At 43.7% G+C, this 23,466-nt stretch overlaps 1 protein-coding gene across 1 annotated transcript; it reads right to left on the bottom strand.

Moving 5' to 3' along the window:
- Positions 1-2,443: 2,443 nt before the first annotated feature.
- Positions 2,444-21,436, bottom strand: LOC142397472 (plastin-3-like). The gene is made up of 16 exons (XM_075480851.1): positions 21,355-21,436; positions 18,358-18,426; positions 17,653-17,804; positions 12,454-12,583; positions 12,188-12,320; positions 11,962-12,043; positions 11,706-11,871; positions 11,019-11,158; positions 10,380-10,475; positions 6,171-6,357; positions 6,006-6,084; positions 5,805-5,925; positions 4,766-4,899; positions 4,019-4,142; positions 3,808-3,932; positions 2,444-3,669 (listed from the first exon to the last, which is right to left on the bottom strand). Exons 2-16 carry the CDS (start codon positions 18,416-18,418, stop codon positions 3,537-3,539), a joined length of 1,863 nt encoding a protein of 620 aa, XP_075336966.1. The 5' UTR covers positions 18,419-18,426; positions 21,355-21,436; the 3' UTR covers positions 2,444-3,536.
- Between the last annotated feature and the right edge of the window lie 2,030 nt (positions 21,437-23,466).

Below are 23,466 nucleotides of genomic sequence, written 5' to 3'. Positions count from 1 at the left end.
AGGCGGTAGCATGGTTGCCGCGTCTGTCACGGCGGTGGTGGACCGTGACGTCAAAATGACGTTTCAGGCCTGGCGCTTCCCTTGAACAGACGGCGCAGCGCGTTGTCGTGCACCAGTCGATTTTTGTAACTTGGCGGCGCCGAGCACAACGAACCGGATGGACCGATGTGAGACCGGCTCAGTGAGGAGGTGCGTTTGTACAGGCAGCTGTACGAAACTGCAGTGAAACAGCACAGGGAGCACGTAAACTCCCAAAACTGGTGCACAGAGATGGGCAGAACTTTGGGGAAAGAGGGAGAGTTCTGTAAGAATGTGTGGAAGAAGCTACGGGACAGATACGTGAAGGCAAAGAAGAGGGCAGAGACTCTGTTGATGCCGGGGGCTTCAAACCTTCACCTCTTAACTGAATTAAAAAATTAAAATGATCCGAAAACTGCAGCAGTATCATTAATTACAGTATTCCTGCTCTTGACAGCGGCATTTTTTCTTCTCCACTTTCGTGGTTGTAGAGTAGAGGTAACCTTCACGTAGCAGCGCCACCTCTGTGACGGAGAAAATTGCAACTTCTGGCGCGCAACGACTTGCGCCACTATATAGGGTCCTATGGCGGGCACGAACTCGTGACGTCATCAACACCGCTCGCGCGAGCAGACGCGGCAACCATGCTAGAGCCTTTACAGAGTCTGGACGAGTCAGAGTTTTCCGCTGTTGGAGTGCTGGAATGTTCCAGCAGTATTCTCCGAGTCGTCGTCTTCACAAGACCGGCTCAGTCAGGAGGTGCGTTTGTACAGGCAGCTGTACGAAACTGCAGTGAAACAGCACAGGGAGCACGTAAACTCCCAAAACTCGTGCACAGAGATTGGCAGAACTTTGGTGAAAGAGGGAGAGTTCTGTAAGAATGTGTGGAAGAAGCTACGGGACAGATACGTGAAGGCAAAGAAGAGGGCAGAGACTCTGTTGATGCCGGGGGCTTCAAACCTTCACCTCTTAACTGAATTAAAAAATTAAAATGATCCGAAAACTGCAGCAGTATCATTAATTACAGTATTCCTGCTCTTGACAGCGGCATTTTTTCTTCTCCACTTTCGTGGTTGTAGAGGTAACCTTCACGTAGCAGCGCCACCTCTGTGACGGAGAAAATTGCAACTTCTGGCGCGCAACGACTTGCGCCACTATATAGGGTCCTATGGCGGGCACGAACTCGTGACGTCATCAACACCGCTCGCGCGAGCAGACGCGGCAACCATGCTAGAGCCTTTACAGAGTCTGGACGAGTCAGAGTTTTCCGCTGTTGGAGTGCTGGAATGTTCCAGCAGTATTCTCCGAGTCGTCGTCTTCACAAGACCGGCTCAGTCAGGAGGTGCGTTTGTACAGGCAGCTGTACGAAACTGCAGTGAAACAGCACAGGGAGCACGTAAACTCCCAAAACTCGTGCACAGAGATTGGCAGAACTTTGGTGAAAGAGGGAGAGTTCTGTAAGAATGTGTGGAAGAAGCTACGGGACAGATACGTGAAGGCAAAGAAGAGGGCAGAGACTCTGTTGATGCCGGGGGCTTCAAACCTTCACCTCTATTAACTGAATTAAAAACTTAAAATGATCCCAAAACTGCAGCAGTATCATTAATTACAGTATTCCTGCTATTGACAGCGGCATTGTTTTCTTCTCCACTTTCGTGGTTGTAGAGTAGAGGTAACCGTCACGTAGCAGCGCCACCTCTGTGACGGAGAAAATTGCAACTACTGGCGCAACGACTTGCGCCACTATACATGGCGGGCACGAAATCGTGATGTCATCAACACCGCTCGCGCTAGCAGACGCGGCAACCATGCTAGAGCCACACAGCTGGGATGGTTTTTTAAAAAAAGGGAACGTTCAGTACCTGGTTTCCTCCACACGGCGTCCGTTGGGAACCGTGCCCAAACAGTTCTAATAATAATAATAATAATAATATGTATCATCAGACCAAATGATTTTGCTCTTCATGGTCTGACCAAAGATGTCTGACATAAACCATCGAGTGGGAAACCTTAGAGTTATAAATGTGTCTTTTCCTGTGTGCACACATTTCTAGAGACACAGGTGGACTTCAGACAGCTAAGGATGTTTTAGATGTTTAAATAAATCTGCTTACTTGGAACACCTGAGTTAAATGGTACATTTCTGCTTATTTTTAAAGTTCAAATCGGTTTACAAACAGTCATTTCTTTTGCCGTCATCTGTTAGGATACAGAAAAGGTAAAAGTGTCTCAAAACTTTCTGAATGAACTGCACATTTACTGTATACTACTAAATTAACACAACACCTTATCACTGTACATTTTCAATATGCTGAGGTTCAGTCTCGTGATCATCATGGTGCATCTAAATAACTGTAAACAGAGGCGGCGCATTCAGACGCCAAAGAAAAGAAAAACAAATAATCTAACAGAAAATAATCGAGCCTTGTACGAAAATCTGCTTTTATTGAACATATCAGATCCGATTGTGTACAATGACCTTTGAAGTGTTTAGTATCATCGACCAGTGACAAGCCCAAGTCCTGATGAAGATAAAGAGCAAAGATGTATGTTCCTTTATTAGGAAATATCTGGGTTGAGGGGACAGAAAATAGCCACTGCTGAATATTCAAACCAAATCTGCAATTTCAGCTGAAGCATTTGCTTGGAATCTGATCACAGATTCATACAGAAAATATCAGTTTTGGATGATTCTGTTGTGATTACATGAAGTCAGTAGCAGCTTGTATTTTGCACATGTTTTAAGAGAAGCCTTTTCCTTTCATTGAACTGCAAAGCCAGTCAAAACATTAGAATTAATCCATTCTCATGGAAAAAAAAAGAGAAAAAGTTTTCAGATGTAGTTTATAGACTTTCTGTGATCGATAATACGGGGTTGGTCTTAAATTCAAAGAGGCTGAAGGTTATTATGGCTCAAGTAGAATGTATGTTCATACTGTGAACAGGCTGGAACTTTGGGAGATGAGCAGAACTGAGACAGCAGTGACACATGGGGAAACTGAGGTAACACTGTCGATAAACTGAGCAGCACACCAGGGGGGAAAGCAGGAAAATGGAAATAAACTAGATAAAAATCATCTTGTTTGTTTTGGTTTTTCGCTGTGTGGTTATTGCGTTTTACATTTAATGTATCCCAGAATACACTGGCTGCCAGTGTAGGGAAACACATTCCTACTGACGTTCATGTGTACGAGCAGCGTGGGAGTGCTGCTATTCCACCTAAACCAAAACCCAAAAGCAAACCTAAATATTAAAGTCACGTCGACTCTTTACCGTCTGTAACCGAAACTCAAATTCCTTTTGAACCCTCAGCAGATCCACATTGTGTGTCATCTCCGTTTAAAGTTGGGTAGGCAGAACAGGCTCGCCGCTAAACTGGCTAACCACATAAAGAGCCACTTAAAATAACGACACGATCCGGCCACGTTCCCTCTCTTCGTGTCTCGACAGGCAAAGGCGGTCAGTCACCACGTGTGCGTTTGTGTGTGTGCGGGTGGAGATGTGCGCGTGTTGCTTCTTTATGCCTTCTTCATGCCTCGGCCCATCAGGCAGGCGAAGATGGTCATCACCATTTTGAGGTTGACTTCTACCAAGTCCTCGGGCAGAGCGTAGACTTTAGCGCCGATCTTCCTTGCCATGGAGATGGCATACCTAAGGGGCAGGGATGGGTCACAAGGGTCACTATGGCAACATAACACATGTTAATTACAGATATGTTCCAGAAGTGAAGAAAAAGCAAAAAGCAATTGACTGGCATACAAAAGCCCAGCAGGGAGAGCGGGTCATTACTTTGCATTGTCCAGCTTGTCTTCTTCTGAAAGATCGTCTCTTTTCACCAGATCGAAGTTCACACTCTGTGGCTGAATGGCATCAATCAGATCCAGAACAGGAACACTGGTGCTGATCGCTTTGTCCTGAACACACACACATATAACATGAATGTCTGCAACAGGCATTTAATTGACTCGATTCATTGACCAACGGTTGCTTTGCCACTTGCCTTAAAGCTTTTGATGGTAGAACTCTTGCCTGCTTCACCTAAAGTCTTGTTGACCCAGGAAACGATCAAATCGTCTCCAGCACCTTCTCCATGTCCGAGATCTTCGAGCACATTTAGAGTGTATCTGCGTTAAATGTTGGAAGTTCAACAACATTATTGGCGCATCCCTGAATGTGACTGCTTTACCGTCATTGCAAATGCCAAAATCAATTAGAGTAAGAGAAAAATTTATGCTAAAATTCCCCTAAGTCCCTGCTGTCCTCAGCAGTCAGACAGCAAAAAAATTTGGCTGAAACATGGCCCACATCTGCACGCTTCTTTGGTCCACCCATCACAGATAGAGTGTGGCTGCCTAAACTACCAGACATCATTAAATTTCACATCTTTGGGCCTTCAGATCGCACATAACATACTTGTCAGTGCTGTAACTGAGCCACAAACCTCAAAAGTAGCCTAGATCGGACCCAAATGTGTATACTATTTATAATAACCCTGCGCATCTTTCCCTTCCTGCTGACTCCGGGTGCGTTTCTTTTCTCTGTGGCTCCACTGAATGAAGTAAACGTGTTGAAAATACTGTGGCAGCCTCAATCTTCTCCTGAATGAACATCGCCCTCTCCCTGTCCTGGGCTGCACAGCAACTCCAACATCCCCAGTAGAAACCAAACCCAGAAGCTGACGCTCTTCTCCACAGTTATGCTGATGGCTCAGAATGACAAACACAGATGGAAGTTGAACAAAAATCACCTCCTCATCAGCTGCCACACCAGCGCCAGGGTCAGAGTCGCGTTTCCGTCGTACAGGTCCTGACCTCCAATTCCCACCAGGGAGAAGCCTGCTTTTCGTTTACCCAGCTCCACAGCGTAGTTGCAGTTTTCAATCTGTGGCACACACACACACACAATTTCCTGAATATAATAAGTCTAAAAGTGTGGTTCCCCCCCCCCCCCCTTCAGAGCTCTTTTGCATGCACCACGTCCAACCCTGATTCCAGAAAACGCTGAGCAAACCTCAGAAACCATTTTATTCACTTTAGAGCTTATAAAACATCAGATGCTAAAAGTGAGACTTTTTACGACTGCATGAAAAATGAGCTCATCTTAAAATTTAATTGGACTGCAGCCAGCCCAGCAGCATGAAGCCATGATGTTGTAACACAAAGATGCAGCATGAGGTGTAGCGTTGTCTTGTTGAAATAAGCGAGGCCTCCTCCGAAAAAGTCATCTGGATGGGAGCATATGTTGCCATAAAGCCTGTAAATATATATATGCACATTTCACCATTGACGGTGCCTTTCCAGATGCTCAAATTGCCTGTTCCATAGGCACTAATGCAGTCCCATGCCATCAGAGATGCAGGCTTTTGGACTGAGCACTGATGACATTATGTACTGTACATGATGGAATGTTCAAAGTCTTCATTATTCTGAGATTTGCTCCACAACACGTAGACACAGTTTTTTGTGGACTGCTGCAGTCTGCCTCTCTAAGGTTTCATGTTACTGACCTGTTGCCAATGAACCCAGTTAGTTGCAACACGTCCCTTCAGCTGTTTGGTCTTCAGCTTGCCGACGTTTTTAAGTTTAGTTTAGTTTAGTTACTTTTCCAGCCTTCAGTTGACTCATTCTTAGACTCAATGTCTCACTTTCAAGGTTTGTTTAGAAATATTGGTTGATTAGATTAGCAAATCGCTGCTTTCATTTACATTTTACACACCGTCTCACCCTTTTTTCAGGATTGGCGTCGTGCTTTTTGTACTCAGCCTGAAAAGTGATGCGTATGTTAACCTTTTTTAAGTGGCCTCCTCCTACTGCCTTGAATGGGGGAAGGTTGACTCGGTTGTTCCAGTCCACCGGCACCTTAATCTTTTCATACAGCTGCAGAATCACCATGGCATCCTGCAGATCCCTGCATACAAACACACACAGATGTGTTGAACTCTGGCAGTAAAATGCAGAGAGATATTTCCCACAAAGAGAGATACTCACCCATAGATGTGGTGAACATGTGGACTGACTCCCAGAGAGTTCATCCAGTTCCTGAAGGTTCTCTCCTCCCTGGTTTGACCTAAGAGACAAAAAAAAGAATGGGTTTAAAAAAAATTTTTAAAAAAAGTGTAAAAGATTATCCCTCCGTGATCCCTCCATGCTCACTCTCAAGATTCCAGTCTTGGTTTTCTGGTTTGGTGAGAGCCGGGTGTTTGTTGAAGAGCGTGGCCACAAAGGCCAAGTTGAGTTTGGCGTTTCCAGTCACGACATCGGTGGCGGTTACGAACTGTCGGCAGCCCAGGTGGTCGGCCTCTTTCAGCATACATTCGGCTCTCTTTGTGAGGTCCTTTTCCTACAAAAAACATTTGACATTTTTCAAAACTAAGATTTACCCCCCGCCCCCCCCATGAAACGGTTTCAGAAATTACATCAATATTACAGGGGGGGGGCACAAAAAACGGTATATTATTTCATGGATTTCAATCCTAAGTGTTCTATTGGTTGTGACTGAGGAGCCCAGGGGCGGAGCTACAGGGGTGGCTACGGGGGCATTTGACCCCCTTGAAATCTGATTGGCTACCCCAAGTGCCCCCCCAGATGATTGACATGTTACCGCACCGCAAAAAGCCAGTTACATTGAAGTCGGTGACTGCGAGTTTCCTCCTGTACAGTAGATGGCGCAATGCATGCGCTGCAATCCACATCCCCTACATAACGGGTGTCTATGACAAAGAAGAAGAAGGAGCCACTGAGTGAAACAGAAAAGGCTACACGCTCCTTGTGAAATACCACAGATTCTCTATGGCCGTTTCTCAATACCAAGAATGCAAAGAACAGACTTGTGTTCTTGAGGAGAATGTTCTTGCTAGTCAACCTCGGAAGAATGAACTCGGGAGATCACAAGTACACACGCTCCGTTTTCAGTTTTGAGACGATGCGTTCTTCGTACCCGAGGCAGCCTGCTCTGATTAAACAGCTGGGCTTTTTCATCCAAGTGCTCTCTCTCGCGTCTCTCTGTGTGTGTGTGCGTGTGTGTGACAAGTTTGAGGCGCAGAATTCTTCCGAACAAAATTGTAAATAGCTGGTATTAAGACAAATTAACGATAAAATCGGGATCTAAAGGGCTACTTTCTCGCCTCAAAATGTTTTAAACGTGGATAAAGTGATATATTTAAAGAGTTTAGAGCTAAAATGAAATCAGCTTCAGCCTGTTGATTTCGGCTCGGGTAGGAGCGCAGTGCATTGTGGGATATTTGCGCTGACAAGTTAGCACAAGTTAGCTACCAATGCATCCTCGGTAAAATGGGCGTGTCGAGAACACATCCGGGAACTTTCACCGTTCTTGGCGAAATGCAAACTTGTGTATTGGGACAGTACTTGGGCTGCGACTGATGACGTTTCACAAGAACACAAGTACGGACAAGAACGTATATTGAGAAACGGCCTATTAATACACTCAGCGTCGGAAATTAGCGCGGGCCATTTGGCCCCCAATTTAGCCTAAAATGCCCCCAAAAATCATGCTCGAGGGGCCAAAATTGCCCCCAAGTTTTTGAAACAAATATTTGTACATTATTATAATGTGACATTAAACTACAATTTTTATTTTCATTAATTTACCGTCGCGTCTCTTTATTCTCCTGATGGAATGTAAATAAACGATTATTAAGCGAGCGGCGGGAGTAGTTGGGTTTCCATCCAAGTCGTATCGAATTTAAGAGCGTATTTTGTGAGAATACGCAAAAAGCAAAGCGAATTTATGTGTTTTTATTTATTCGCAAAACCTGCTTCCATAACAAAAATGCGCATTTTCCTTTTATCGATACACTGACAAATCCACCCCCTCCAAGCGTAAAAACTTGTTTGCGAATTGCATTTGGTAACGGTGCCAGATCCTCCAGCCCCACCAGATTCAAAGGTGACGAAAAGGTGCACCTTGCCATCCACTATTGAGAAATGGAAAATCGACTGGCTTGGTGTGGAAGTGGTTGACAAGAACACGGTAATCTTCTGTAAAGCCTGCAGAGCTCATCCACCTAAACACGGTTTTGGACTTGGGAACTCGGGAAATGACTTAATCAAAGGAAGCAACCAGGTCAAAAAATACAATGCACATCACCAGACAACGAAACACCGCTTATGGTAAGTGACAACAGACGCTAACTTTTAAGACTTCATCACATCTTTTGTGTGGCTCGTTAGCTAAGGTGTCGAGTTGATAGCTATGGTCACCGTCTAGATCCTGCAGCAACATACGGCTCTTAGGCAAACACTGAGAGCCGTATGTTGCTGCAGGATGTAGACGGTGACCTTAGCGTTAGGCTAGAATCAACTCGACACCATAGTTGAGTTGTGTAGTTTGGACTGTGTCACTTCTCGTGTTCCTCGTGCAGAATGTGCAAAAAAAACGACCTGTACTCTCGCTTTGTATACACGACATTGCCTAGCAACGTTGTGCATGCGCATTATATCCTGCTCCGCTCCCGAGTTTTAGCTCTGGTTTTAGTACTGTAGTAGGCTATTCATGGGAAACGCATGAATAGCACGTTAAGGTCTCGGCCAAGTCGTAATTAAAAGCAGTTCTTCATTATTTAAATACAGAACGTGTAATCTATAGAGTCGATTTAGAGTCGGGGGGGGGGGGGGGTGCTCAGCCCTAGGTTTTCAGCTTACTTTTATGTTTATGAGGGGCCAGGCAGCCTACCAGTTTTGTTCTCATTGTCATAGAAGGCTAAAATTGTTTAAATCAAACCAATACTGATGTCAGTTTTCTTACGGCTGTCTCCTGTTTTCTGTCTGTACCTACTACTTCCACACTTCTCTCTGTAAAAGAAATGGCAAGCTTTACATTTATTTGGGTTGGCAGACGGCAAAGTAATGATGACGTTGTGCATTTAAGTGTGGAGTCCAGGAGGGCACGTGCCCTTAACATGGATGATTTTGTCAGTCATTTTGCCACTTCTCATCAAAATAGAAGAATTATGCTTTTTTGAAGCTAAGATGACCTGGGTATTGTTAGTCTCTGGTTATGGCCATGCTCTGCCCTGTGTCCTACTTACATATGCAGTATGTTCTATTTAGTTAAAACCCTAGAAGGTAGAAGATCTATGCTTTGTTGAAGCTAAGATGGGTATTGTTAGTCTCTGGTTATGGCCATGCTCTGCACTGTGTCCTACTTACCTGTGTAGTATGTTTTGCTTAGTTAAAACCTTGTCAGTCTTTGTATGTCATGTCAAATTGTTGGCAGTTTACTTTTTTGTTTTGGTTTTGGGTTTTTTGTTTGTTTTTTTGCTGACAATTGAGGGACTGCTGACTGTGTGAACAACACCTGTGTGTGAGAGTAACTGTGTAACAGACCCAGTGTCTGAGTAACTGTGTGACTCAGTTATTATGTGCATTTTAGTTTCTGTCAATGGTATCAGGGTGTTGGTAAATGCACCATATTCATTTTGTACATAAATAAACTAAAAATTGCACTCAAAATGGCATCTTCTGTCTGCTTAATACGTGGCTACTTAAACATTATTGCAAATTGAAATGACTGTTTATAGGTTTATATAAGAAAGATCAATACACATTAATTAACTTGTAAAGGCACCAGAAATAATCACTTCACATCTTTCATCTGTAGTCCCTGGAAATTGTGTGTGTGTATATATGTATATATATATATATAGTATAAGACAAAAATTATCACAAGTCATGACATATCAAAGAAGAACACAAGACAAGAGAACAACATGCGTAAGTCCATATAGGAATAAATAATAATAATAATACAATAATAATAAACAGATATACATTACTCAATTACTAACAGATGGTTTGATGTTCTTCTGGTGCCACATTACTGTTAGCGCATAAACTTATTTGTGTGTGGTGTAAACCATTGACCCCCTGAAAAACACTTGGCCACCCCATTGCTACCCCAAGAAAAAAAGTCTAGTTCCGCCACTGGATGAGCCAAAAAGAAAAAAGAAAAAGCACAGCAGATAACTCACATTACTGGGAAACAAGATAAAAATCACATGTTTGGCATGTGATTGGCTGAGTTTTATGAGGATTATTGCAAAGATAAAGAAAAAAAAACTGAAGACAACAATGACATTTCGGAAGAAGACGACTGGGTTTTGAAAACTAATTCCATGTGACATAAAGACTTTTGGGGGTTTAAACTGGCTTTTATTTCTTTATTTTTTCAACAATAAGTAAAAAACTGGAAAACTGTCTGCATGCATGATCCTAAATCCTGTGATTCACATGCGCTTGACGGCTACAAACTGCCACAACGCGGGCGCAGATGGGCAGAAAATATGACAAAAGTACAGTAGAAAAAAAAAAGCCGAGTTATATTCACATATAGAGTTCACTCACATATAGACCTGACATTTCAATGTTGACCCGAGGGACGTCCTCTTTGCTGCCATCTGGAGCGATCTGCTCCAGCAGGTGGAAGTACGCCGTGGAGTCCTGCACGGAAACGCACAAACACTCGGTCAGACATGACGTAAACATCTAATTCCCCCCGCGGCACATTCTGGATTTGCTCTCCTTGCGGGTTCAGTTAATGAGCATTGTGTGGTGCTGCAACATGCGAGTGTTTCGGAAAACAGAAGCGCTTATTAAACACATTCATCATCAGCAGATGACAGTAGGCAGCCTTGAATTGTCTCCTGCAGAGCTGCTGGTGAACCACAAAAAAAAAAAAAAAAAAAAAAAAAAACACACCAAATTTTTCCCCAAGAAAATTCTGACCAGCAGCTGAGAGGGCACACAAACAAACACCACAAAACAGATGCCACAAATACGTGCGTCGCAGCTTGGAAAGGAAAAACGACAGCAGCGTCACTCAGAAATTACGTTTCTTTACAGTCGTACAAAATACTGCGGAAGATAAGGTGAGATTCTTTAGATACAACCCAACTACTTCATCGTGTAAAAGCATTAAGATGACTGGCAGCTGGAAGAAAATACACAGAGAAAGATTTAAGCTCCATGGCGACGCCTTCTTACCTTAATATCTCCGGAGAAGTTTGATATGGTCACGCCAGTTTTCCTCAGGTGGAAATTGGCCCAGCGCAGCAGCAGCTCCTCAGGACTGAGTTTCATCAACTCCTCCAGGCTCTCCCCCTCATCGAGCAGCGCTGCGATAGCTGCACACACACAGACAGACAGAAAGGAAGGCTTACTTTTGTTTTCGTCCGACGTCTGCCCTCCTCTCTAAAAACCAACCTCCCCATTGCCAGTGCACGTCCCACCAGCCCACCCCATCAGGCCCAACCACCGGCTTCCACATAATGCATCAGAGAAAAGGAAGAAAATGAATGAATGTTGACAACACGGAAGCGTGAAGGAGAACGGGAAGAGCTAAAGGAGCCTCAACACAGAAAGGTTTACAGAACAGCAGAAATACACAACCCGTTCGTGTAAGACTGCCTTCCTCCCTGCTTGCATGAATCTGTGTAGGTGTAACAGCTCTAATGATTGTCGGTGGCCTCGCTCTTCTGCAACATGGTAACGCCTAACTTGGTGAGTGTGGGAGCAGCTTTGACTGGGACACAAGCTCCTCGGAGGCTTCCAAGGTTCCCTTTGAATACTCCAAACTTTAACCAGTAATCAAAATAACGCAAGCATGTTTGGGTATAAAGAGTGTACAGGTGAAGTTTAACCTCTGACTGAGCATGTTTGGGCGCAGCGTACCTTCATTACGGCTCAGCTCGATATCAGCGAACAGTCCGATCTTGATAATCTGCCAGAGGAGTCCGAGCACCAGGTGAGGTTTCCCCTCCTTAAGATCTTGAGCCCCGATGTTGACGACCTGGCAGCCGATGGCTGAAGCTGAATTCAGAGCCAAGTTCAGATTCTCCTGTTGAAGCAAAGTCGATATGAAACTTACAATCGCACGCGAGCGACAAGTCACTCAAATATTTTCTGCACGCCACTGCACCAGTCTCACCTGCGTGGTGAAAGCAGTGAGTTTCTTTTTGTTGATGGTTCTCTCATCAATGGTGTCAGGAACAGACAGGTTGATGAGTTTGCTGCGACAAGGAGCGTGAGGGTGGGTGGGGGAGAAAAAAAAAAAGGTCTTATCTCACCGACTGTCATTAGGCGACGTAACACCCAACAAGAGTCTGAAAACAGAAAGGACAGCGAGGAACATGAAGGCACAGCTGAAGGTTTACCAAAGCACAATGCCATCCGCCACGGCCTTGAACAGAGCTCCGGTGTTGGGGTTGATGGGCAGAACGTGTTCACAGTCTGGATCCTTCTCCAAAGAGGAGTTGATGTAGTTGGCAAAGGCGAAGCGCTCCTGCTCTGAAATAAAGTCATGTGTCACGCAACTTCACAAGATTATCAGAATCCGATGATGTTTATTGGAATTTGAGGATTCCAGTGGACGCCGCCGTGCAGTGATATCAGGCATATCAGCCTCTGTTGCTTTACTAACCAGAGATCGAATGCTGAGTTCCTTCGCTGGAGATCTCACTGGTACCGCCGATAGCTACAATGCCTTCTTTCTTGTTGAGAGCTTTCCTGAAGCCCTGAGCCAAGCGGTCGTCCTTCATCTCCTGGAAGATCTGAGTGTCCAGAGAAACACACACACACACACACACACACACACCAGTTTGAAGCTATTCAAACTAGACTTGACGTTAGTAGATGTTATTAGTTGGTCTTTTTTCCATCAGTTAGATTTAAAACAAAGAAAATATCACAGACAATAGATCAGTTGAATAAGCAAAAGAAGAAAGAGAAAAATCATCCAAAACGGATCGTTTTTCCACTTGAATTTTAGTCTCGTTTGGACTTGGTCCCAGTGACATATGACATACCAGGTCAACTTGTAGTGGATAGTAAACAGTAAGTCAGTCAATTTACACATCAGCACAAGATAAAAATAACCAGGGGCCTCATGTACAAAAACTTGCGTGGATTTCCTACTGAAACATGGCGTACGCTCAAACCAAAATGACCTCCAACATCGGATGTACGTGTAGCGTTACCGGGGCAATTATATATATCAAATATAAGGATTTATCTTAAACCTCGAATTAAGGGCACCACCTACCGATATCTTAACTTTACGTTACAGTCAGGTAGGAAAACTGTTGGAATATTACGATCCTGGTATGTTAAATTAATAATCAGTTAATAATCAGTCTCATATCTCGCTACTTTCGTGAAGTTCTCGTTTGGTTGGACAGACATTACGTAAAGAAAGCATACGACACAATCTGTGATTATAACATATATATATATATATATATATATATATAGATATATGAACTGTTTATTAAAATGATATGACCAAAACATGAACCTTTAAAACAAACAGGAGATGCATTGAATATGGGTGATTATATAAAACACTTAGTGAATGGAAAATAAAATATGGGGAATGGGGAGATACTGGATGTATTCAAATAGTTGAGGTTGGCTGACTATTTGACGCTAAATACTGACATTTCGGATTAATGTATCATTCTGTGAAAGCCTCGAGACATCCATCAAACCCACTTTAAGGTGAAAACGGGTCGGTCTTACTGTACTGAAGTTCTGCTTAGTCAGCTCGGAACACGGCAGCGGCCACGCGGGGTCCGAGGGGATTTCTCTTCCGCTCTCTGGGCCTTCCTGGTTGTGGTGGCTGACTTTAGCGGACTAATCAGTTGCTTCTTTCACTGGGAAACGGGAACGATGGTGCCGAGGGCTGTGGTTAGATGATCGAATCTTCTGAGTGTCAGTGGGTCCGTTGCTTCTCTGATGAAGTGAACTTAAGTTCACAGAAGATTAATAAAAGGTTGCTTGGAGTTGGCTTTCTGGGTAGGAAAACTTCATTCTGTTCTTATCTTTGTTCGGGTCTTTCTTTCTCGTCTCCGGGGTCTCACTGGGTTCTGGAGGGTTTCCTCCGGTCGTCCGCTGCATCGTTATCCTCACGTCCTTCCACTCTCTCCTGAGATTATGGGAAAACTCCCAAACTCTGGTGAGCTCTTCTCTTCTGCTCAAACCATCTCCAAAACTCTCTGAGCAGCTGTTCTCTGCTCAAATCTCCTTCTGAAACTCTGGGTTGGAACTCTTCTGGAACAAGTGGCATGAAGCCAGAAACAAGACGCCTGAAGCGAGCCAGCAAACGAGAGAACTAGAGAGAGAGGCTGTGTTTTCCGCGGGCTCCGGGTTTTGACTCTCGGAGGCGGGTGCATGACGTAAGCTTACACTACTTTTTCAGCCAATGATATGCTTGAACTGTGTGCATGTCTGCCTGGGTGTCTGTGTAAGGTGATCTGTGCTATATGGGGATTTCTGGATTAGACAAAGAAACGCTTATTTCTCCATTACTCCGTCTCATAGAACATTTGTCTCTGTGATTCTGAAAACACCACATCTTGTTAAGATATGCAGATTAAAGATATAACATAGACTTGTAATATAAAGACATCAAAATAACACACAACGTAATTGATGATTATGACTTTCAAAATTCAGATGAATATCTATGAAATCGTGACATATGAATAGTGAACCACACAATGTTAATTTTCTGTGTTAACAATGGGGATACCAAACAAATACCAAATAGATACCGAAGGGACATCGTTAGAAGTTAATAGTTGCATATATCTTGTCCATTTTACTGAGTCCTCTGGGATTTAAATGTTCAACTAATCAACACTGCAGACCACTAGGGGGCAATGTGGTTCCATCAGGCAGGTTGGGCATTTTCCACCAAAATCAGTTCTTTGTCAATATTTAAGCCAGAATCGTACAAATTGTCTCTATATGCGTCTTGTGATCAAGCTGGAAACCTGAAAGAAATTGTATACGGTTATCAAACACATTTAATATAGTTTTAAGATTCGACTAAAAGTGAGTCTTAGTGAAGTCTTCTCAGTTCGTATGTAGCCATCTGGTCTCTTTCTCTGGGGGGGAGAGGGTGTTAACATGTCAATTCGATTCATGGTGAAGATAAGATAGTGAGGTCTCCAACATCTCCAACAGAAAGGTCCTTTGTTCATTCGAGTTTTCCAATTTTTATGGCAAGTGTCTGTTGCTTATTTTTCACTCCCAAAAGCTCTTAAGAGGGTAGAAGGTTAACGTAAATTAGGCAGTTTCTGTCTCTTTTTCCTTTGTGGAAAGAAAATGAAGATCTGGTTTATATCCACATACGTAAACATCCCCCACAGGAATGTTGGTTTTGTCAAAGTTTGAAAAACTCTTAATCCACACGGCACTGTGACTGCTACATACGAATCTGTGCGCACGCATTAATCCAAGCACATTTCGTTTGTACATCCCAATCAACGTGGAACTGAGCGCACATGTCAGAGCACCCGACTCCTCCCTGTCCACGCCCCTACTTAAATTTGCAAATCATATTTAAATGAGCCCTGCACCTGCGATTCCCCTCGCTGCACAATCAGAAAATAAAGAAAAAAGAATTAATAAGACGGGAAAAAAATGAGAACTTTACGGAAAGCGAGATATCGGTGCTACTTTCTGAAGTGGAGGTCCGCAAAAATGTGTTCTTTGGCACACTGTCCTCCGGCATAAGCGGCAAACGCAAGAGGAGTGGGTGAGAGAGCCTGAGGCTGTCAATGCTGTGGGGTCTGAGAAGCGCACACAAGCAGAGGTGAAGAAGAAGTGGTCCCACATTAAGGTGGATGTGAAGCGGAGACTGGCTGCCCACCGCCGCAGTGTGGCCAAAACAGGCGGGTGGGGGGGTGACCGACTGTTTGAACAGAGAGTCGGCGCAACTATGGGTGGCACTGCTCTTTGCCCACAGAGATGTTCAGGGGCTTGTTAGAAAGATCTTAAGCTGAAGTTTAACCAGCAAAAAACAGCAAGAAACTAACTTTAACCACCGACTATGATGCTGTGAAGACAGGATAGAAATTGGGGGCGCACATGCTCAATGCACCTCACGGGGAATAATATTAGGACAATTACACGAATAAAGTTACTCACCAAGAAGCCAGCCATCACACACAGTGCCACCTTGTAATCTGTTCCCAACATGCTGTTACTCAGAATGTATGAATTGTGCGTTGAACCAGGCCACCTCGCCACAATGTTGGTTAATTGCATTTATGCATCACATATGATCTGTACATCGATCAAATGAAAATGTTTCCTGTTAACATACAAATTCATCATGTGATGGCGCTTTTATAGCAATGTGTGTGCAGTCGATAGCTCCGATTACAAAACCGGCTCTCGCTTCAAATTGAGCTTTAATGTTGGCCTGTTCAACTGCATTGTGGGAATTTGATATACGTGGCTGAGATGCGGATAATTCTGTCCCACACGGCTGGCATGGCTCGGCTCAGGGTTGACTAGCACAGTCCCAATCGGTTGTCCAGCTCCCTCTGGAATGCCCCGGTTGGAACCCCAGTGTGCACATCACCTGTGAGCACAGGCAGCGCATGGCTCCTCGCTGTGTTGCGCTCCAACGCCGGCCGCAGCTCTGCGCACAGTTCCAGGAGGATTTCCCTCAAAACTCAGTCGCCATCATGTGCCAGCAAATCCTCTGTCTAGTGAACACACGCTCTCTTCGAATTGCACCATTTGCAAAGTCTTCTAATACTGCTAAAGCAGCCATTGTTTTCAATGGTGTGCATTGCACCACTTTGCGCTGCTTTTATATCCACTCGTGTAATTGCAGACACATGGGTGCGTTCATTGTTTATCAGTATTAATAGTCATGTGTCTCAGATGTGCACATCACAGTCTGAGGACTAATTGTTTTCACATTTATTTATTATAACAGTTTCCCAACATCACCTTAGGTGTCGCCAAAGAATCAACAGCTGTAGAAAAGTGCGTACGCCAGCCCTGAAGTTGGCGGGAGGCACCGCACATTTCCACGGTCTTTTCACTCTCGATACATCTGATCGTTGACGTGAAAAGGTGCGTACGCCACTATTTTGTGCGTACGCACGCTTTGTACATGAGGCCCCTGGTCCTTACGGCTCTTAAAGTGAGGTAAATACATCTTCAGTTAATGAAAACTAAGCCAAAATGCAGAAGCAGTGTGTGAAAAACTAAGTACACCTTCACTGCTTCAGGCAGTTTGCTGGTCCGAAGCATTCAGGTGTGTGTGTGTTAACACAATGCCGAGGAGGAAAGGCATTATCAAGGACTGTCCATCAGTCTGGGAAGGGGTATACGGTCAAATGGAGCAAACAGAATGTCTGAAAAAGAAAATAATCAACTTCTACAATGATCCAGTTAAAGTCCAGACCTCAACCTTACTGGAATGCTGTGGTGGGACCTTAAGAGAACTTTGGATAAATGATTGGAGCAAACTGCAATCAACCGAAGCAACGTTGTAGAGAAGAGTGGACCAAAATCCTTCCACAAGGATGCGAGAGACTGATAACATCAATGAGAAAACCATGACTTCAAGTTATTGCTGCTAAAGATGGTTCTACAAGCGGATCGTGGGGTGGACTCATGTGTTGTTGTTCCTCCGAGGTTGGATTTACCTAATTCTAAGACCTGGTTAGAGAATGTTTCACTACGTCCTGGGATGTAGACCTTTCTGACTGAAAGACGGTGTGCGTTCTGTCTCACAGAACTGTAAAAGGTTAGTCAGTAAATGGGAAACGTAAGCAGAGTTAGTTTGTTAGTTGATAAGTTTAATGTTACCTACAGCCGTGAACTCCTCCAGGTTGATGCGGCTGTCCTTGTCGCGGTCCAGCCTCTGGAGGAGTTCTCTGATCTGGTATCCAGGCAACGGACAACCCACCTCACGGAAGAGATTGCCAAGTTCAGAGGCACAGATGTAACCGTTGCCATCCAAATCTGAACGGGGCGGATGGGAAAGAAAAAAAAAAAAAGAAAGTTTCAACAAAGCTTTTCTCCTTTTCTGATTGACCCAACATAGTTTCACATGTGCTGCCCCAAACATCGTTCTGAAGGAGAGAACAGGCCTCAGGTGCCTTTGAAAAGGAGACCACTGATCTCAGAGGGACCAACTTGGAGAAATATGGGTTAAATAAATAAATAAACACAAACAGCATCTGACTGACAGTGTAATATTCACAGAAGCCCCGTTGCAGGACAAACACACAGAAAATAAGAGAGCTGCTCCCCAGAAAGACTCTGGTTGACCTCTTTAATACTTTCATAGAAGAGATTCTAAGAAATTCTAAATGATTCTTTTTCACCAATGACTGAAATGTGGGTGTATCAAAGGTTTAATTTCCTTCTGTGCACACAGAGACGAGCATCTGTCCAGCAGATGTTACACACGAGCACAGACAGGGGCATGCGTTAGATAGCTGCTGGAAACTCAGGTGTCGTCCACATCTACACACACACACACACACACACACACACACACATCTTAACTCACCGACTTTCCCAAAGCCCTCCCTGATCTCCTCCATCTCTTCGGCGCTGACCTTCTCAGACATACTGACACCTAAGGGAGACACAGGAAAATGCAGCAAATATAAAAAATAAGGAGTCTTTAAGGGTTTTTAACCCAGACGATCAATCACAGATCCACTAAAATGAAAGTGGCTGCAGTTCTACGACAAACTCTTCGGTCAGGGGGGGGGGGGGCACGCGCAGCAGCTTGATGTATTATACAAAGAGCCATTTATCACTCTGCTGCTCCAGCAGTCTGGAGAGCCGCACGACTTCTAACATATTCACTGCCTCTGGCGCAATGTGATTCTATAATGGAGGCTACAGAGGGTTGTTATCAGAGCTTGTGTAGGAAGACGGTGACTGTAATGAATCGATGATTCCCCTGTTCTCAAACAAAAACTGATGCGTGATAAACATTAGCTCGTAACAGACAGAATCTGAGGTCAATGGCTGCGAGGAGGTCTTGAGCCACCCCTCATCTTTTCAAGAAGTCAGCACTTTTCTTGGAAGCATCAGTCCAGGCTTGTAACTGACCATTTTAAGGAATGAGTTTTGGTTGTTTTTTGGTTCGTTTAGTCAATTAACACCGACCTGTGAAACATTCAATTAAAAAAAAATCAAAATTAAAAACAACTAAATGAAGCGATGTTGTGTCTACATATATTGGACAACTTGGGGAAAAAAAGACAATTAAAGGCACATTTAGGCACTTAACCAGCAAAGACACATTGTTTGGTTGCATCTAAGTATGTATGCCAAAGATGACACACTTCAACAGACATTAAATAGCCATTTTTTTGCACTGACAAGGTGATTCTCAAAGAGTTGGACAGCTGGAGGACAAAAAAAAAGAATTGTCAGGTCTAAAAAAAAAAAAAAAAAAAAAAAAAAAAAAAAAACATCTACAGCAGACGAACAGAATCTGAAAGTGATATCTGTAAGAAAAAAGACCGACACAGTTCCTGAGAGATGCATCTGGACTTTCAGCTGATCCATCTAGTGTTGGCCCAAGCCTCACCAGAAATGGTCTCCATGGAAGGGTGGCTGTCAAGAAGCCATTCTTAAGGATGGCAAACAGGTCTTATGGAGGGATGAATCCTCCTCAGAGCCCGGACCTCAACATTACTGAAGCAGTGTGGGATCATCTTGACGGAGAACGGAACAAAAGGCAGCCGACATCCAAAGAAGAGCTTTGGGATGTCATTCAAGAAGCCTGGAGAACTATTCCTGAAGACTACTTAAAGAAATGACAGGAAAGCCTTGAATTTATTTTCTGCAGCTAATAAGTGTCCAATGAACAGAGGTGGGCGAAGGTAGCTCCTCTTATTGTGTGTGCATAAAACATAAGTAATACTATTAGAGAGGATGTACAGTTTATAAACAGGAAATGGTGAGCTTAGCTTGTCCTGTTAGAAAGAGCTTACAGCTGCAGAGAGCAGAGCCCTGCTGGACGCTTCACAATCTCAGACGATCAATACAGGCCTGGAAGGCAGAGCCATTCAGACATATCATTGGTATATGTCTCCTGACACCAAACAGAGAAAAGGGATCTGATCCAACAGCGTCACATTCCTTAACCATTGGATTTGATGAGATCTGACCTCCTCCTACTTCCCAGTCCTTCTCTTACCAAAACTGAGATCATCTCAAGTCGCTGACTGTGAACGTCCTCCTTCGTGTAAAAGCACCTTTCAACATCGGAGACCACCCCGGGCCCTCTTTGAATACCGCAAGTGCAGCCTGACCCAACAAACAAATGCTGCTCATTAGTGGTAGTTTAGTCAAGCGGACATGGCAAACACACAGTCCCGAGGAGGCCATCTCGGGACTCAAACCTGTAGTATGCTTTGGAACTCTGCTAAGAAAATAAAGCTTGGGGGGGGGGGGGGGGTCGTGTGACACACGTGCCACGAGACAGTTGTTTGCTCCCCCAAGTCATTTGACTAATGAATGAAACAGGATGCGTGCATACACAACACAGAGAGGCACCATCATGAACTCTGACAACTGTAACATGACTGGCTGAACAAACTGGGAAAGGTGGTGTGGAGCTGTTTTATAGGTAGTCTGAGAAGTTTGTGTGTCGGTGGAAAACGCTCCATTCTATGTTTAAGGATTTCAATTTGAACTGCCACCAGATGTCGCCGCTTTGGAAGGAACAATCCTTTGGCTTCAAAGGGATTTGAAACGAGTCTACGCAAATTAAGTCAAATCTAGTTAAGACATCAAGTAACATCCCGGCCGATCAGCTCTGACAGAGATGTGACAGTATGTTGTTTTGTTTTTTTTGTTTTTTTTGTTTTGGGGGGGGGGGGAATCAAACAATTTGATTCCCATCTGTACTCCACATTCGGAGGATCCATTCATCCGGCCACACCGTGATCCCAGGCGTGTCTTTCAGATCTCCGGAGGCTGACACACATGTCTGCGTCCACAGTGACGATGCGTTTCATATCCTCATCCCGACACCCTGCTGCTGCACAGGTTGCCAGCCACAATTTAGAGGCTAATACTGAGTGAAATCTCAAAATGACCGGTTTTTATAAGAATTACCCTATATATCTGCACACCAAAGCTTAAATCTGCGTTTCACTTTGAGTGTTGAGTTTAAATGGGATTCTGCAATATGAACATCATAGTGATGATGTTAAAAAGGTCAAATATTGGTATTCTGAACTGAGAGAAAATGTGCTTCCAATGAGGTTTTCTTAATGGAAAGAAAACTACTCCCAGCGCCACACTGCCTTGTATATTAGAATTTCGCTTTTTAACGAAAAAAAAAAAGCTAATTTCTGGTTTCCCCTGACATATCTTTAATGGAATCCCTTCCAGAGAAAAGCTGTGAAATGTATTTCTAACTTAACACAGACGTGTCGCAGTGATTTAAAACACATATTTCCCGTTCCTCGTTGAGTCTAATAAAAACATTTGGCTTCTGAGTCGTGAGAAAACGCCCTGAAACGCTCAGTTCTCTTACCTGAAGTCCGCTGGTGCAATTCGGTAAAAACACCCGGGGAAATGTATCCCTCTGTCGGCCTCTCTGCCCCTCTGTCCCGTTTTCTTCTGCTGACACCGCCCGTTAAGTGGAACGGCTCCGCCCCTCCGCGCCACCCCTTCTCAAACAACCCTCCTCCACGTTCTGCTGCTGTGAGCAGCCATGTCTTCACCAGCACTCAACAACAGAAACATCTTTGCAGGAGACACACATTTTTAGGAACACTAGCTTATAGTAAAGCCAAATATGTTCAAGAGCGTTTAGACGAAAAAAACATAAAGATGAAAATCGAAATCATGTCTAAAACTGCTAATTCCTGGCCCGACATTATGCTAATGCTATCCAATTAAAGCAAAACCTGTGTTTAACAATCTATAGAAATCATCATGTCCACGACTTTGAAGATAATAGTAGCATAATTAGTTTTAGACTGTCTTTTCAGAAGTTCTATCATAGTTTAACCAACAAGTTGATGAATATTTTTTTCCACAAAGTACTGTAAATACCACACCAACATATATTAATCACCTAAAAACCTACCAGTGTTCCCCAAAAACTTCCCCTCATTCAGTGAAGGGGATTCAAGGACAAATATATTAATAAAGCACATTTCAAAACAAACTAAATTTAAAAGAAAAAAAAAGGTGGCCAAATGCTTGACAGTAAATCAGAATTAGCATTTAAAAAGCACAGGTTGATGGACATGCCCACTTTGTTTATGGAATGGGTTTTTCTATGGAATATTTGCCTCACTAATGTCAGGAATGGACCACGACTGTAAATCTCTCTTTACCATTTGATTCAAATATATTTCAGACTTTACATGTGGTGTGGTGGTTAGCGCTGTCACCTCCCAGCAAAAACGCTCCCGGTTTGAATCTTGGCTGGGGCCGTTCTCTGCTGAGTTTGCATGTGCTCCCCATGCACATTTGGATTCCCCCTGGTTACTCTGGCTCCCTCCCAATGTCCAAAAACATGCATGTTGGGTTAGTCAATTATTATAAACTGACCCCAGGAGTATGTATGAGCGCGTATGGTTTTTTGTCTCGTTTATTAATGGATGCATAAATGGAACAAAAATGGCACGCAATAGATATCCAGTTCTATGGGGTCATTGGGGTTAACCTTCTGAGGGTCATACTGGAACCAGGAGTTATGGGATGGGCACCTGGCTCCCACATGCACCAAGCTCTTTGAGTCCTTGGAGAAGGCTTCCGAGAGCGCTGCCATCCCAGTGGACAAAGCCTAAGAGGATGGTTTAAACACAGGTTAGTCTTGCAATGATATCTTGCCGATACTCTACACTGAAGCCCAAGGGGGAGCTGTGTGTGACAGTCGGTTCGACAGTTGATTCGACAAATCAAAATCAAATCAAATTTCTTTGTATAGCACATTTCATGTACAAACAATTCAAAGTGCTTTACATAAAATAAAACATTAACATAACATTAAGTACAATCTATGGAAGCCGTTTCCGCCACTTCATAAAAAATAAAAAAAAAAGATATAATTTTGAATTAGAATATCTTTTTTTTTTCATGAAGTGGCGGAAAACGGGCTTCCATTACATACACAATGAAACGTAAAAAAAAGTTAACTGTATGGTGGTCACCTGGCATCCCCCTGCAGCTGCGACGGCCCTAGTTAAGATACAAAATCTGACAGAATCAGATTTCATGCCATCACAGCAATAAAGAGAACATGGCAGGTTTACCATCTTCTCCAGAGCAAAACACACCAAGCAGCTTCTGTCCACCACAGCAAAATGTGCCTATGGAGTGTTAGTGCATGTTTGTGCATGATTATGCGACCTCCAGTGGTCATGAAAGCCGCTGAATGTGAAGGGTAAAAATGGCGTCCACAATGTGCATGTCGCAATGTAAAAAGTACATTTTTAAAATTCTAAACATGAAGCATGAAGTGGCGTTGATGTAACTCTCTAAAGCCAACCAGGATGTGACAATGTTTCATCTTAACTTTACAATTCTCTACTCTACAAGACAGAATTATGAGTCTGATTTAAGGGCATTAACAAACGACAGATATGACGGTTTCAGTTGAAGGATTTGTTGCTCATTTCTTCAGTCCCTCGTG

Source organism: Odontesthes bonariensis, chromosome 13 (genome assembly GCF_027942865.1).
Source record: "Odontesthes bonariensis isolate fOdoBon6 chromosome 13, fOdoBon6.hap1, whole genome shotgun sequence".
In the NCBI taxonomy this organism is placed as follows: domain Eukaryota; kingdom Metazoa; phylum Chordata; class Actinopteri; order Atheriniformes; family Atherinopsidae; genus Odontesthes; species Odontesthes bonariensis.
This window is presented reverse-complemented; position numbering and strand designations above follow the sequence as displayed.

Bases quoted from the DNA above. Each gene is read 5' to 3' on its own strand.
- LOC142397472 (XM_075480851.1), bottom strand. From the start codon at position 18,418: ATGTCTGAGAAGGTCAGCGCCGAAGAGATGGAGGAGATCAGGGAGGGC. The intron at 12,584-17,652 runs GTAGGTAACATT...CTGGACACTCAG, and splicing joins ACCTGGAGGAGTTCACGGCT to ATCTTCCAGGAGATGAAGGA. The intron at 3,670-3,807 runs GTAATGACCCGC...CCTGCCCCTTAG, and splicing joins GACAAGCTGGACAATGCAAA to GTATGCCATCTCCATGGCAA.